This window comes from Podarcis vaucheri (genome assembly GCF_965113315.1).
Source record: "Podarcis vaucheri genome assembly, chromosome: 1".
NCBI lineage: Eukaryota > Metazoa > Chordata > Lepidosauria > Squamata > Lacertidae > Podarcis > Podarcis vaucheri.
Window position 1 is genome coordinate 23,004,064 of NC_138759.1, and position 14,115 is coordinate 23,018,178.

General features: G+C 43.0%; 1 protein-coding gene across 7 annotated transcripts in view; it reads right to left on the reverse strand.

Annotated features, from left to right (window-relative positions):
- UNC79 (unc-79 homolog, NALCN channel complex subunit) overlaps window positions 1-14,115 on the reverse strand; it is a 148,298-nt gene that overhangs the window by 107,044 nt on the left and 27,139 nt on the right. For 6 of the 7 annotated variants that reach the window (XM_082231728.1, XM_082231726.1, XM_082231727.1 and 3 more), the window contains 6 exons: window positions 12,373-12,465; window positions 9,348-9,403; window positions 6,864-6,993; window positions 5,120-5,184; window positions 2,865-2,953; window positions 562-602 (listed from right to left, as the gene is read on the reverse strand). In XM_082231728.1, the coding sequence (XP_082087854.1) occupies window positions 562-602; window positions 2,865-2,953; window positions 5,120-5,184; window positions 6,864-6,993; window positions 9,348-9,403; window positions 12,373-12,465 (474 nt within the window). The remainder of the gene's footprint in view (window positions 1-561; window positions 603-2,864; window positions 2,954-5,119; window positions 5,185-6,863; window positions 6,994-9,347; window positions 9,404-12,372; window positions 12,466-14,115) is intronic. The other variant, XM_082231729.1, reaches the window with a different exon arrangement.

Below are 14,115 nucleotides of genomic sequence, written 5' to 3' on the forward strand. Positions count from 1 at the left end.
TAGATAGTTATGCAAATAAGGTATCGAAAGTGACGTTCAGTGATTGGATAGTTTTAGAAAGTTGTTACAATTATGTGTACTGGAGCTCTATATAAGCAGGCTGACTGAACCCTTCAGTCCTGTTCTGTTCTGGCCTGTGAATAAACAAGAGCTGCTTGAAGAATCGCTGTGTCGTCTGATATGTTCACCCACAACTTAACAGTCTGAATTCTCTGGCATCTTTAATTTCAACTCTGATCATTCCTGAACTCATGTCAGCTCAAACCATTTGCCCATCTAGTCCAGTATCGCCTGTTCTGACTGGCAGCAGCTCTCCAGGGTCTCAAACAGAGGGTCTTCCCCATCACCTGCTGCCTGATTTTTTAAACTGGAGGTGCCGGGGATCTGAACTCGGGACCTCCTGCATGCATGCCACGTTCTCTACCCCCAAGCTATGATACAGGGGCTTGGTTTGAATGACCTTTGAGCACCCTTAGAATCCCACAATTCTATGATTCTATAAAAACACCCGTATCACGGTATTGCCATTAGTACTTGCTATCCAACTTTAAATGGTCTTACCTTGTGGTAAAAGTACATCAATCAACCATTCACTGTGATCCCTTAAAAGGAAAGGAAAGAATCAGAGTAGTTTATGATGTGTTTTCCCTACCACCACCACCAAAATAAAATAAAATAAAATATGAAAAAGCGATTTTTAAACTGCGCAGGCTGGGCTCCTCCTGATTATGGATCTCTGTTATTTTTACTTCTGAACTGGACTGCTTTGTCACATTGCATTTATCACACATTACCGCTGTACTGATGTCAGGTCTGCTATGTTCTACCCATTTTTTGCAGCTTATATTGAAAATTCCCAATTAGATGAAGAAATACAGAGCACCTTTGACTATCCTCAGATGGCTACGGGTGTGATCCCAACATAAAAAGAGAACAAACAGCTCCACCATCTAATTCGCTTGTTCCTGCTTAAAAGCCAGAGCTCCTAGCAAATTTAATTATTTTCACTTCAGGTTTAAATCAAAGATGACTTCAACACCAAGGTGACTTCTATAAAATTAAATTACCTTTCCCCCCCTTCTGCAAATGGCCTCGCTGTGATGCCAAGGCCACTATAAAGCAGCAGGCAAAAATAGGAAGTGCACCTTCTGGTCTAATTTTTAGTAAATGTAAATTTCTTTGCCCTAAATTTTTATTATTATTGGACTCTGAAACTAAGGCAAAACGCTATCAAAGCGGTGAAGCCACGGTGTATTTTAAAATGTGCTTCTCTAAACCGCAACCCGCCAAACTGAACGGCAACCACTGTTACACTATTTTATTACACTATAAATATGCTCCCTTCTAAATGTCTTGCGGAAGGCAATAACAACGCCTTGTTGAGATGGAAAGTCGTGTTATCCCTTCCCTGTAATAACTGGTGCATGGAGAAGAAATACATGATTTTGTGCCAAAGTTTATAACCTAATCCTGTACAGCCAAGGTTGGATGGTAGAGAGATTACTGCGATGCACTCTGTGTGGGGCTGCCCTTGATGTTGGTCCAGAGGGTGCAGTTAGTATGAAAGGCAGTACCTTGAATGCTCACTGGGGCCAGCATGTTATGCCGCTGCTCAAAAAATTGCACTGGTTGCCAACTGACTACCACATTTCAAGGTGCTAGTTCTGGTGTGTAATGTCTTATACAGCTTGGGACTAGGATACCTGAAATATTTTCTCAACCCTTATCTTAATCACTGCACTCTGAAGATGAGGGCCTCACACAGGTACAGGGGAACCTCAGTTTTTGAGCGTCTCGGAAGCCAAACGTTTCGGAACCCAAATGCCAAAAACCTGGAAGTGATTGCTTCCGTTTTTGAACACACCTCAGAAGTCGAACGGCTTCCAAGGCACGTTTCTCAATTTTCACCACTGAAATTGCGGACAGCCCTTTGCACCTCGGATGTCGAAGGTTTCAGAAGCCAAACGGTCTTCCGGAATGGATTACGTTCGACAACCGAGGTTCCACTGTACCATCTTATCTGGAGGTCTCCTCTGTACAATATCAGAATTGGGCACCTACACTTTGGAATTTCGCCACACACAGACCCCGTTATATATTTAATAAATAAATGAAATGCCAGGTTTAGATGTGAGGAGGCCATATCAGACCCCCTCAGAGCCAAACTAGATGTGTTGCCCTGCACACAACTTTTTAGGGCTTGATTTAGATTGGGACCGTGATATGCAGGTAAGTTGTTGTTGTTATTGTTGTTTTTTTAAAAAAAAAACCCTCTCTGCCCCTGCTGCAGTCCCATTTTCAGACCTCACGCCTCTGGGGATGTGTTTCAAAAGGCAGAGGGAATATTGTCCCTCCCAAGCTACAAAATCAGAAGTGACCTGAGCAATTTCTTGTGGATATAGGTTTCCATCAGAACAATTTGCTTTTCCCAGTTTGCCGTCGCTCATCCTGAACCAAAAATCCTTCCTTGCAACATCCGGCGAATCCCTTTTCTCCCTCTCCAAAGTAAACCGGGCTGTTTTGCAATCAGGAGACAGCAACTTCTGACAGCAAGAGTGGAACTGCCTCCAAACAAATCATGTCCTGTGATGCCACATGGACTTGGGTGTCTAATAAATCAGACTGGATTGGTTTACCATGCTCAATCATCAAATAGCATTTGCACTTACTTGCAAACGTGCCTTGATTTATTCTGATTTCTAGAAGTTTCAGTACTTAACCATTCAGCTTAAGAGAAAACTGTGTGGCTTTTGCTTTTGACTTAATTCAGGTTCCAAAGTTTTTACATAGCTTTTTAGGATAGAGATTTTCTTAAGTTCACCATGATTCTTTTGGTTTGGTAGGCCTCTCTTAAGTCTACCCACCCTGCAATCCTCTGGCTGCATTCTTCACAAAGGTAGAGAGGGGGTGGTTTATCACCCAAAGCCACAGACAAGGAAGGGTCTATGCACATCTGAAACACACAGGAAGGACAGAATCAGTTTCTCTCCAGAAATGTGCTCTAGTCAGTGAACACAAATCCCCTGCATGTGACCAAAAAAACCACCACCTCATTGCTTCCACTGGCGAAAGGGAATCTGTGTTCATGAGCCTCAAGCCTCTCTCGGGCATTCTTACCAGCTTTCTTTGTGCTTAGGTATGGGAAAGGCTCATCAATTAAGATGGCACAGGTGAGCTGAATGTTTTGTTTGGGATGTTGGAATTGCAGAGAAAGAAGACAGAATACTGTCATTGCTAATGGTTCAGAATAACGTATTAATGTTTGCAGAGCTCTCTGTGGAGAAAAATCAGTCACAAACTAAGCAGAGCTTCTGCACAAACAAGATTTGGGGTGGACAAGAATAGAAAAGGCTGTTAAACTACAATATTAAGAGACAACCGGATCCCCTTGTTTCTGAACTGAAATGTGGAAGCAACCTACTGGATGGAAGGGATGCGAGCAGGCTCTTTTAGAGCACGAGAGTCATTCAGGGTCATTGTTAACCCCTGATATGTAACTGCTCAGGAATCGCAGGTTATGCCCTGATATCAACATAGGAAATGGGTGGTACTACTCATGGTTGGGGGAGCTCAACACAGGGACATCAGTTTGGGTGGTATCTCCGAGTCTTCTGTAATGTTCAGTATGTTCTGCTCTAATTACCATGAGATCATACATTCAGCTCTGCTCAAATGCTATCATATCGACTCAGAGCTATCTGACAATTAAAGGTAAAGGTAAAGGTACCCCCTGAGGTCCAGTCGTGGACGACTCTGGGGTTGCACGCTCATCTCGCTTTACAGGCCGAGGGAGCCGGCGTTTGTCCACAGACAGCTTCCAGGTCATGTGGCCAGCCTGACTAAGCCTCTTCTGGCGAACCAGAGCAGCACACAGAAACGCCGTTTACCTTCCCGCTGGAATGGTACCTATTTATCTACTTGGATTTTGATGTGCTTTCGAACTGCTAGGTGAGCAGGTGCTGGGACTGAACAATGGGAGCTCACCCCGTCGTGGGTATTCAAACTGCTGACCTTCTGATCAGCAAGCCCTAGGCTCTGTGGTTTAGACCACAGCACCACCCATGTCCCCATATCATATCCACTCAATTAGGACCAAACAAATTTATACTCCTAACGTGTAGCGAGTGGCCATGTACTAGGCACAGGGGAAAATGTTTATTGGAACCACAGCGCATGGAGAGAGGAGGGTTGACTCTTTCCTTTCCAGCTGTGATGATCCTGACAAAAATCCCCCTCCCAGTGCAGCAAATAACATGGTTGGGGGGAACCCCACTGCAGCATGGAGGGCACTTTTTGTTGGCATCACAGATGCCAAAGGGAGGATTAAACCTCTCCTCCCCATGCACTGCGGTTCTGATGAAAATCCCCCCCCCAATGATGGTTTGTATTAATTTTCTTATTTAAAAAAATCCAATTACATGCACGATGACAATGTCCTCAGCATAATATGTAGTTTAACCCTTCATCCTGAGCTATTTGAGGAATGAAGATGCTACCCAGGAACACCAAACCCAAACTGGGGAGTGGTTTTTACCAGTATTCTGCTGTCAAAAGTACAGTACAGAATGCAATGTACTTTTTAGGTTTACAGTTGCCCAGCACTCCAGTCCTGTAGCTGAAGGATGGGAACAGTGGCTCAAAGACAGATAGCATCTGCTCCAACAGGTAGGACTATCCTATATAGGAGGAGGGGCCAATTTAGGGCCACCTTTTCTTGGTCACACTTTGCTCCTGGCACAGTAAGGCCTCTGGTCCTCTATAAAGTGTGTACATTCCAAGTAGTCCAATGCACAAGGGGCATGGGAAGCAATGTGTCTCTTCAAGGAGAGGCAAACTTGTCTCTGGGTGCAGAATTATAGCAGAATTAAGAAGAAATCCCCGTTCCAGGGGCAAACTAGAGAAAAGTTTCTAACCAATTCAAAGGTAGGGATACAGGGGTTGCTGTAATGTTTGGTTATGCCTGGCAATGCCATGGTTTGAATAGAAGGTATTTTGGAGATGTGGCCGTCCCTTCATTTGTTCACTCTTAATGACAGATAACCCCACTATTCCAGCAACTGCTGGGACATCATTAGCCCCTCAGTGGGCACAGTCTAAGGGGTGCATAAGTGTCCATTACCTTCACTGCTGGCTTGTTAATGGCATTATGGCATTCAATGTGCTGACAGTGTATGGGATTCCATGCTGAAAAACAAAACCATCACTGATGAACACACATAAGTTTATTGATGAGCTAAATATGGGTCAGATGCAATGCTGAGAGACCATTTCTACCAGCTGTACTCATTTCAGGTGATGAGATTTTGTTTCAGGTTCAGGTTGAGATACTGAACACCAGTTTAGAATTATTTTTACTCTCCAGTTCTGATGTCAGCTCTGGCAACTACAGAGTGGAGGGGCACTAAGAGTGCATGCCTGCATTATGGATCCAGGTTCAATGATCAGCACGTCCATTTAAACGCTAACAGGCTGCCTGCAGAAAAGAATTTTGTCTGGGAACCTAGAGAGGCATCAAATACACTGAATTCAATGAGAATCTCCCTCTATTCTAATGCTGGGAAGTCTTGTTTATAATTCTGCATATACAGTAAAACATATTTCTACAGCTAGTTCGCACAGTCATATTCATCACTTGACTTCTGCAGCATGTGCTTGCTTGCTTCCTTGCATGGAGGGAGGAATGGGCCATTGCAGAGTTAAGAAAGAACTGGCTGTGTTCACACGTCACAATAATGAGCAGTAACAAATTTCAATGAACTTTGTGCTCACCTGCTTCTTCCTCCTCTCTCTTCCTCTTGCATAGTCACTAGAAGGACCCTGGAAGCTTTTGCTTCCACTTCTGCTTAACCATGGTTTGTTGCATTCCTGGAGCGACAAACTGGCTTATAGTTAGTTTAAAGCAAGTTAGCTCCAAGCCATGGTTTCTGAGGCTGGCTTGTTTAAACTATCCATAGTTCCAGCTCAGGAGCATTGTGGCTGAACAAAAGCAGAAGAAGCTTCTGAACTGCTCCTCCTGTCAAAATGTGATGGGGAGGATCACACAAGCCAGAAGCTCACCTGCAGCTCATTCTAGATCGTACGTGACTTGTGAACGGGCCATAGTATCAAAATGAGAACCCACAATAAGTCTGTCTGCTGTAGCACAAGCCTTCCCAGCTTCATAATTTGAGTGGCTGGCATGTATACTAGCACACTGAAAGCTGGTTCTCTTATCAGACTTTCCCCTCCCAATCTCCATGCTTCAGGTGAGCTGTTCCCCCTTTTAAAGAAATGTTTAAAAGAATAGCACACGTGAACTGCCCCTACATGAGAACAAAGAGAGAATGCAGAAGCGGAGCAGAAAAGCCAAGAAAGACATTTCCCTTACCCTCCTGGAATCCAAACAAGTTACAGAAAAGATATCAAGAGGGGAATTCACACAGCGGCAGATTGACAGGTGTCATGCCTGACCAACTGCGCAACTCAGCAATTTCATTATAGAATCATAGAATTCGAAGGTGCCCAATGGATCACCTCATCCAGCCCTCTGCCCTGAAAGAGAACTTCCTAAGTCTAAAGCATATCTGAGAGCTATCTGAAAATTCACGGAGGGAGTACCTTGGGAGCGCATTCCAACACTGAACTTTTTTTCTAGTCAAGAAACTGTCGCCTACTTTACTTTTTAAATTACCAGGAACACGTTAACCCAGAAACACCTTGCTGCATTTAAGCATTTACTACAAAGTTCTGCGAACACACTCTTAGTTAGAAGTGAATGTGTCGATTCAGGGGTGGGAACCATCCATCTCTTTAGCATCCATGACAATATTGAGTTAGGCTTCAGCATCCAGCTCTAAGATACAGGTGCGCTGCGCATCACTTACCTGTATACTGCAGTCCTCGGTATTCACTTATTGCCCCGGGTGGTTTTAAGTTGGGCCAGTAGTGGAAAAGCATTTGTACGGCCGGTGGTTTTACTTGAGAAGGACCATACGCTATTACGTAGAGCAAGTCCTAAAAGAGAAACAGGGCTGTAGGTTGAATTTCAGAAGGCGTCACAGGGGCAGAATGCAGAAAACCGTGTGCATTTTGTTGCACCTTTGAAGGCCTGCACTTTGGCTGCAATCCTATACCCACTCACTTGAACTCAGTGGCTCTTACTACTGAGTAGATTGTGATGTTTGGCAGCAGTCTTGGGCACTACACACTTACCAGGGAGCAAGCCCAATTGAACTCAACTGGGGCTCACTTCCAAGTAGATGCAACCAGGATTGCAACGACTGCCTCAAAACGCCTGCCTCTGTTCTGTTCTGTTTAGTATTGTATTTTATTTTATTAGCTGCCCTGTGTTTCTGGGATATGTATATGGAGTAAATGCTCAGCGGTGGTGCCAAAACTTAAGAATCCCCCTCCTGTTGACATCCACAGAATTTCCTACTCTACTTGCTCTGAGGCAGGTTCAAAAGATTCATTGTGACCATCTTTAAATGCGTAATTATATGCTGCAGAGTTCTAACTGCAGCAGCTATTAGCTATTTTATCCTTTTTAGTTTAGTTTTGTAGTTTGTCTTGGTGGTGGCTGCACTGTGAACAAGAATGGGCAAAGCTTTCAGTTTCTCATTTTTCTAATCTTAAATTAAGTTCACATTGGTTTGTGAGCTTTTTTTTTTTTTTTAGCCATCGTGAAAATTCATGCACATTTTTGTGTTCGCTTTCCCTACTACATGCATTTTTGCAAGCCATTTCCTGATATGTAATGGATTTTTGCACATTAATGTGCACCCTTTTTGCCGATATATGTATTTTGCACACATTTGGGGTGGAGGACTGCATCGCAAAATTCAGAGAAGTCAAAACTTTCAAAAGGATAGTTGCGATTTGGTCTGCTTTTTATTTCCCCCTGTGTGAATTAGGTAGGTCCACATTAAAACGAGAGCTGAACAAATGTCTTGCCCATCACTAATTGCAAACCAGTTATTAACCACAGGGCTGCTGAAGATTGAACAAACTAGAAAAGAAGACAATCAGGTGTAGTAGAGCAATCCAAGTTAAAGGAAACATCCGGTCAGAGCTGGTTCAAGGCATTTTGCTACCTGAGGCAGAAGAGCACATACTCCCATCTGCACAGACAATAGAGGTGCATCCTATATTGTATTTATTCCATTTAATTATTACTCAATTTTCAGAGCCAAGCTCCCATGAAGCAATTCAGGCTTCATATGCACCATACACTTAAAGCACATTACTCCCCGTACCAATTAATCCTGGGAACTGTAGTTTACTCTCTCACAAGGCTACAATTTCCAGCACCCTTAAAAAACTACAGTTCCCATGATTCTTTGGTCATGTGCTTTAAATGTATGCAGCCAGAAAGAGAAATAAAACAATAGAACTTCAAAAAGCGTATGAAGCACCAAAGAGACACAGACGAACATGCATAAGGTAATGATCACCAGCATCATTCTCTTTAAGGAAAGGCAAGTTATCCATGACTGCCTAAGTTATTTAGGCACTGCAAACAGAAAATTCTGCAAGTTCCTCTCCCCTTCTCTGGCAGTAGAAGTGCAAAATTAAATAGCAATCAATTTACTGCCCCTCACGTGAGACCAAAAATCATCTTCCTGAGTAAGCTTCCTCACTCTGCCTAATGGTAGGGCCAGTCCTGAATCCAGGCCTCCAGCAACCACAAAAATTGGACCCAGCAATGACCAACTATGTTGCTGCAAAGGCCAGAAAGCCAAGCTTCCTACCCCATACTCTGGGTTCTAAAGTAGGGTTTCCCAAAGTTGGATCTTCAGCTGTTTGGGGACTAGAGTTCCCATCATCCCTGACCACTGGTCCTGCTAGCTAGGGATGGAGGGTAGTCCAAAAACAGCTGGAGAACCAAGTTTGGGAAACCTTGTTCTAGACAATGGTGCTGGCTCCTCAATTTTGAAAACCACAAAACAAAGCAACATTCTAGCCCTCTAGGAATATGTGTTGTTTTGAACGGATTTGGTTTAAAGAAACAAAAAGACTGCATCAATGCTATTTATTGTTGTTAGCCGCCCTTGAGCCCGGCTTCAGCTGGGGAGGGCGGGATATAAATAAAAATTTATTATTTATTATTATTATTATTATCCCCCCCCCCGTGCTATTTCCCCTGATGGCCTAAGTCACTTCTAAAACCATAACCATGTAGAAGGATTCCACCAAGGATGCAGGAGGGAATGGCATGCACAAATTCATATTGCAATATGGCCCTTTAGGAAATGAATCAGACGTGTACATTTTCCCAACTGATTTGATCATTTACTAGGATTTCAATGTTAAAATAGGGCATTGTTCATTCTATTCTTTTTGTAAAGCATATTTGGTCCGGCACTTACTTTCCAAACTTCTTGTTTGTACTTCATAAGGCATTCCAGTAACTGACAATGGTACACTGGAAGAGAAAAAGCAGACTCCTTGAAACACAAAATGAAGGAACGAAATTGCTTTGTAGCATGCTGATTGGCTTAATTCATAGCTGCCAGTTCAAAGCCTGCATAGGAAATGGGTAGCAATAGCAGTTTCTAAGTCTGGTTAGGGTGATCATGGAATTGTCCAATTCCCTGCAATGCAGGAATCACAGCTGAAGAATCCCTGGCAAACGGCCATCCAACGTCTGTTTAAAAACCTCCACTGAAAAAAAGCCCCCACCACATTCCAATGAGTATCCCTTACATGGATTCAGGAAGTCAATTCAAATGTTCATCAAGCTCACATGATACAGTCCTCATGAGCCTATATCAGAACCCACGTGGGAGAACGCATGTGTGAATGTGCTCCCCGTGTCTCAGCATGCCTGTATGCAGAAAACTTACTGGGTTAGATCCAAACTTGGTCATGCTTAGCGCTGACCCAATGAAATAGGCTTTAGCTATTTCCTTGACTGCTTTGTGTGTACACTGCTGTAATGTGTATGGGTTGCTCGTGCATAAGTTGCCGCCTCTCCAGGCTTTGTTGCCTTGCTAAACCTTTCAGTCTGGGCAGCCCTTCACTTCGTGGCTGCCTCAGTCGCTAGCAGAATCCGTCAGTGGGCGTTTCTTAAATCTTTTCCAACATAACAGTTGTTTGACACCCAGTCTCCTCCTACTCTCTCTGCGCAGAAGTCTTCTGCGCAGGGTGGGCGTGGGTAGTGGAGGACCCGTGCTCTCCCCACTGGTGTCCGGTGAAGAGTCCTGGAGCTCTCTCACCGATTCCGCCATCAGCCCCTCTATATCCCTGGTGTTGCGCTGATTTGCTTCCCCATCTGCGGAGCTGCCTCTCTCCCTGCTGGGCCCTTCTCCAGCATCATTTGAGAGCCTTCCCTCCGCCTCTAGCTCCGATGTCAGTTCCCTGACAACTGCTTTGAAAACAACTGAGGAAATGTGATTTTAAAGAAAGTTTGCAGTACAAATATTCTATAACTCGTAAGCTTAGTAAAAGATGTATATGAGACCTTACATTCTTTCTTATCATTCGTTACATTTTTTATACATCACCATCATATAAGATATATTGTTTGTCTATTTATTTTGATGCCACTATTGACCGCCCAGAAGGAGCCTGGGGTGGCAAACTCTGAAGTGGTAAAACAATGAAACAATGAAAATAAAGCAAAAAAGTATTTTAAAATATCTAAAAGTGTCTATGCTGTGTACAGACTGCTAAATTTAAAGTTGATACACATAACACAGCCAAAATTATAACAAATAGGTAACATAAATCCGGGATGCCATAAATCCGGGATGACGGACGTAGTGTCCAGGGGAAATTGGCCAAATGTCTGGAATTTTGAAGTTTTCTCAACAACTTTGTGTGTCCAGATTTTGGGGGCAAAGAGAATTCTGGCGGTGTTCCTCTTTGGATGCAAACATGTACGTAGGACTGGAAGCATTGTAAAACAGTGCCCTAAATTCAGCTAAGTCTGAATCCAACCCATCTTAAAAGGAAAACAAAAACCTTAAGAACAGGAAGCTTGGCCAACTCATTTCCTAAATATTTTGAAACTTCTTTTGAAGGATCTGGTGCTGGTATCTTTTTAACAACAGCAGTGCCAAAATAGGTGTGCCACAAGGAAAAAGTCAACAGCTGAAGCCCATGGATGAGTGCACAGTGTATCTATGCCACAAGAGAGATAGTCAAAATAAAAAAATTCCTTCCAGTAGCACCTTAAAGACCAACTAAGTTAGTTCTTGGTATGAGCTTTCGTGTGCATGCACACTTCTTCAGATACGTATCTGAAGAAGTGTGCATGCACACGAAAGCTCATACCAAGAACTAACTTAGTTGGTCTTTAAGGTGCTACTGGAAGGAATTTTTTTATTTTGACTATGGCAGACCAACACGGCTACCTACCTGTAACAAGAGAGATAGGTTCACCTGCTGTTTATTGCTTGGTACAGTCTGTTGTTGTTTTTTAAAGGTGGCAGATATACCTCACACAGAATAACTGAATATGTTTATCAGATCCAGCATGACTGCTCCTATCTTTCTAATTGCAATCAACTTATGAGACTGTAGGAGGCATAATTTGCCCTTCTATAAGGAGGCTTCATTGGGAAACTTACCAAAGTGCAGGATATGAAGCAATCAACACATTCGTCTCTAAATTTAATGTGAAACTTCAGTGTTCCTTAATTATCACTAAGGCAGTTGTGGGGTTTTGTTTAGTTAAAAAAAATATATCTGATGCTGTTTAATTTTCTGGTGTTAAAATAGAACTTATAGAACTGGTTCAAAGTCTCCAACACTGGGATCCAAATGTACTTTTGAAACACTGTGAAATTAATTATCACCAAAATAGCTGCTTCCGGCACTAGACTCAGACATTCTCATGGGGCTGTTTTCAGTTCTTTTGCAAAATAAGAACACAGCAAGAGGGATTAAGACTTGGTTGAGAAGCAATTCATGTAGTGTTAGCTTTCCAGTAGCAAAGGGACCCCTGACCATTAGGTCCAGTCGTGACCAACTCTGGGGCTGCGGCGCTCATCTCGCTTTATTGGCCAAGGGAGCCGGCGTACAGCTTCCGGGTCATGTGGCCAGCATGACTAAGCCGCTTCTGGCGAACCAGAGCAGCGCACGGAAATGCCGTTTACCTTCCCGCTGGAGTGGTACCTATTTATTTACTTGCACTTTGACGTGCTTTCGAACTGCTAGGTTGGCAGGAGCAGGGACCGAGCAACGGGAGCTCACCCCATTGCGGGGATTCGAACCGCCAACCTTCTGACTGGCAAGTCCTGGGCTCTGTTATTTAATCCACAGTGCCATCCGCGTCCCAGTAGCTTTGCTCAAAAAACGTTTTTCACCGTTTCCATGTTTTAAACGTTATGTGATTTATGTCCAGGAAGAATGACAGGTGAACAAACAGTTAGAAAAACCAGTACATACCAGGGTTGGATGTATACTGCATTGCGATCATTAGCATTGAAGATGCAGAAAGATTAACATGAGCAGGTACTCCTTCTCTTCTTGAGGAGCCCACTTCAAAGAAAACAAACAAGGTATTAGTAGCGAGCAATGCAAATTTCCCTATTATTCTAAGCAATTCATCCAAATATCGAATTTCTAACTATTCAGTTAAACTGACACTACAAGCATGATATCATCTGGAAGGTTATCCCAATACATCTTACTGCAGTATTCTAGAGCTCTTGTTTTCTGCATACAGTGGTACCTCGGGTTACAGTCACTTCAGGTTACAGATGCTTCAGGTAACAGACTCCGCTAACCCAGAAATAGTACCTCGGGTTAAGAACTTTGCTTCAGGATGAGAACAGAAATTGTGCAGCGGCAGTGGGAGGCCCCATTAGCTAAAGTGGTGCTTCAGGTTAAGAACAGTTTCAGGTTAAGAACGGAATTAAGGTCTTAACCAGAGGTACCACTGTAGTTTGTATAGCCAAAGACTCCTCCCTGACTCACATTTGCCTGGTTTGTACATAACACTAAGCCAATTATCACGTCATGAGAACGAGCAATCGTGCAGATCCATCCACCTAAATGAGACTTGCTACGAACGTTGGGAGATTCAGGGCCAACAAAAGGAATCATAGAATTGTAGAGTTGGAAGGGACCCCAAGGGTCATATCATCCAATTCCCTGCAATGCAGGAATCTCAGCTAAAGCATCCATGACAGATGGCCATCCAACCTCTGCTTAAAAACCTCCAAGGAAGGAGTGTCCACAAGTTCCTGAGGGAGACCATTTCACTGTAGAACAGCTCTTACTGTCAGAAAGTTCTTCTCTATCTTTAGTCGGAATCTCCTTCCTTGTAACTTGAAGCCACTGGTTCGAGTCCTACCCTCCAGAGCAGGAGAAAACAAGCTTGCTTCACCTTCCATATGACAGCCCTTGAGATATTTGAAGATGACTATCATATAGGATTGCAGCTGATTGAAGATGACTATCATATAGGATTGCAGCTATATCACTTCCTGCATCATCACTACAGTTGCTGAACACTTGGCAACAACGTTCATTGAAATTCATTTGGAATTACAAAAAAAGCAAGATTAAAAGCAAAAAAGAAAAGAAAAAAGGACGATGAGAAGGAAAGAGGCTTCAGGTTCCAAACTTAACTTTGTTGTATATTACAAATTGTATTAACTGGTTAGCAGATCGGACAATAGAATAATGTTCAGATATTTCAAAACTGGAGCAAAATATTATGGACATCCCACTATATAAATTACTTTGGAGTAATAGAAAGCTTTGCTAAAGATCTGGGATCGATATAAAAGATTGCTACATCTAAGCCCATCCCTACCTGAATCATTAACGACAGGATAAAAGGAAGCAAGAGGATGGATTTTCAAATGTGGAATAACAATAACTTATTTAGGTTTAAAGATATTGTGACTCAGGAATCAATGATTTCAGAAAGCAGCTGCAGTGCAGAAATTTCCAGCTGGTTTGAATATTTTCAGATAAGATCTTCAGTGCAGGGATGTCTTGGAGAGCAAGCGCAGTCAAAAGAGCTTCTGGAATGTGAAACACTAATTGTAAAAAATCAATAGCGTTTGGATATTAGTTGAGCAGCCACCAGTCTTTCGCTTCTGGGGATCATCTCCATAAAATGCAAAATAAACTGGAACTTGCCTTTTCCAAGTGCTGTGAGCTGGAGAGGCTTTGGCT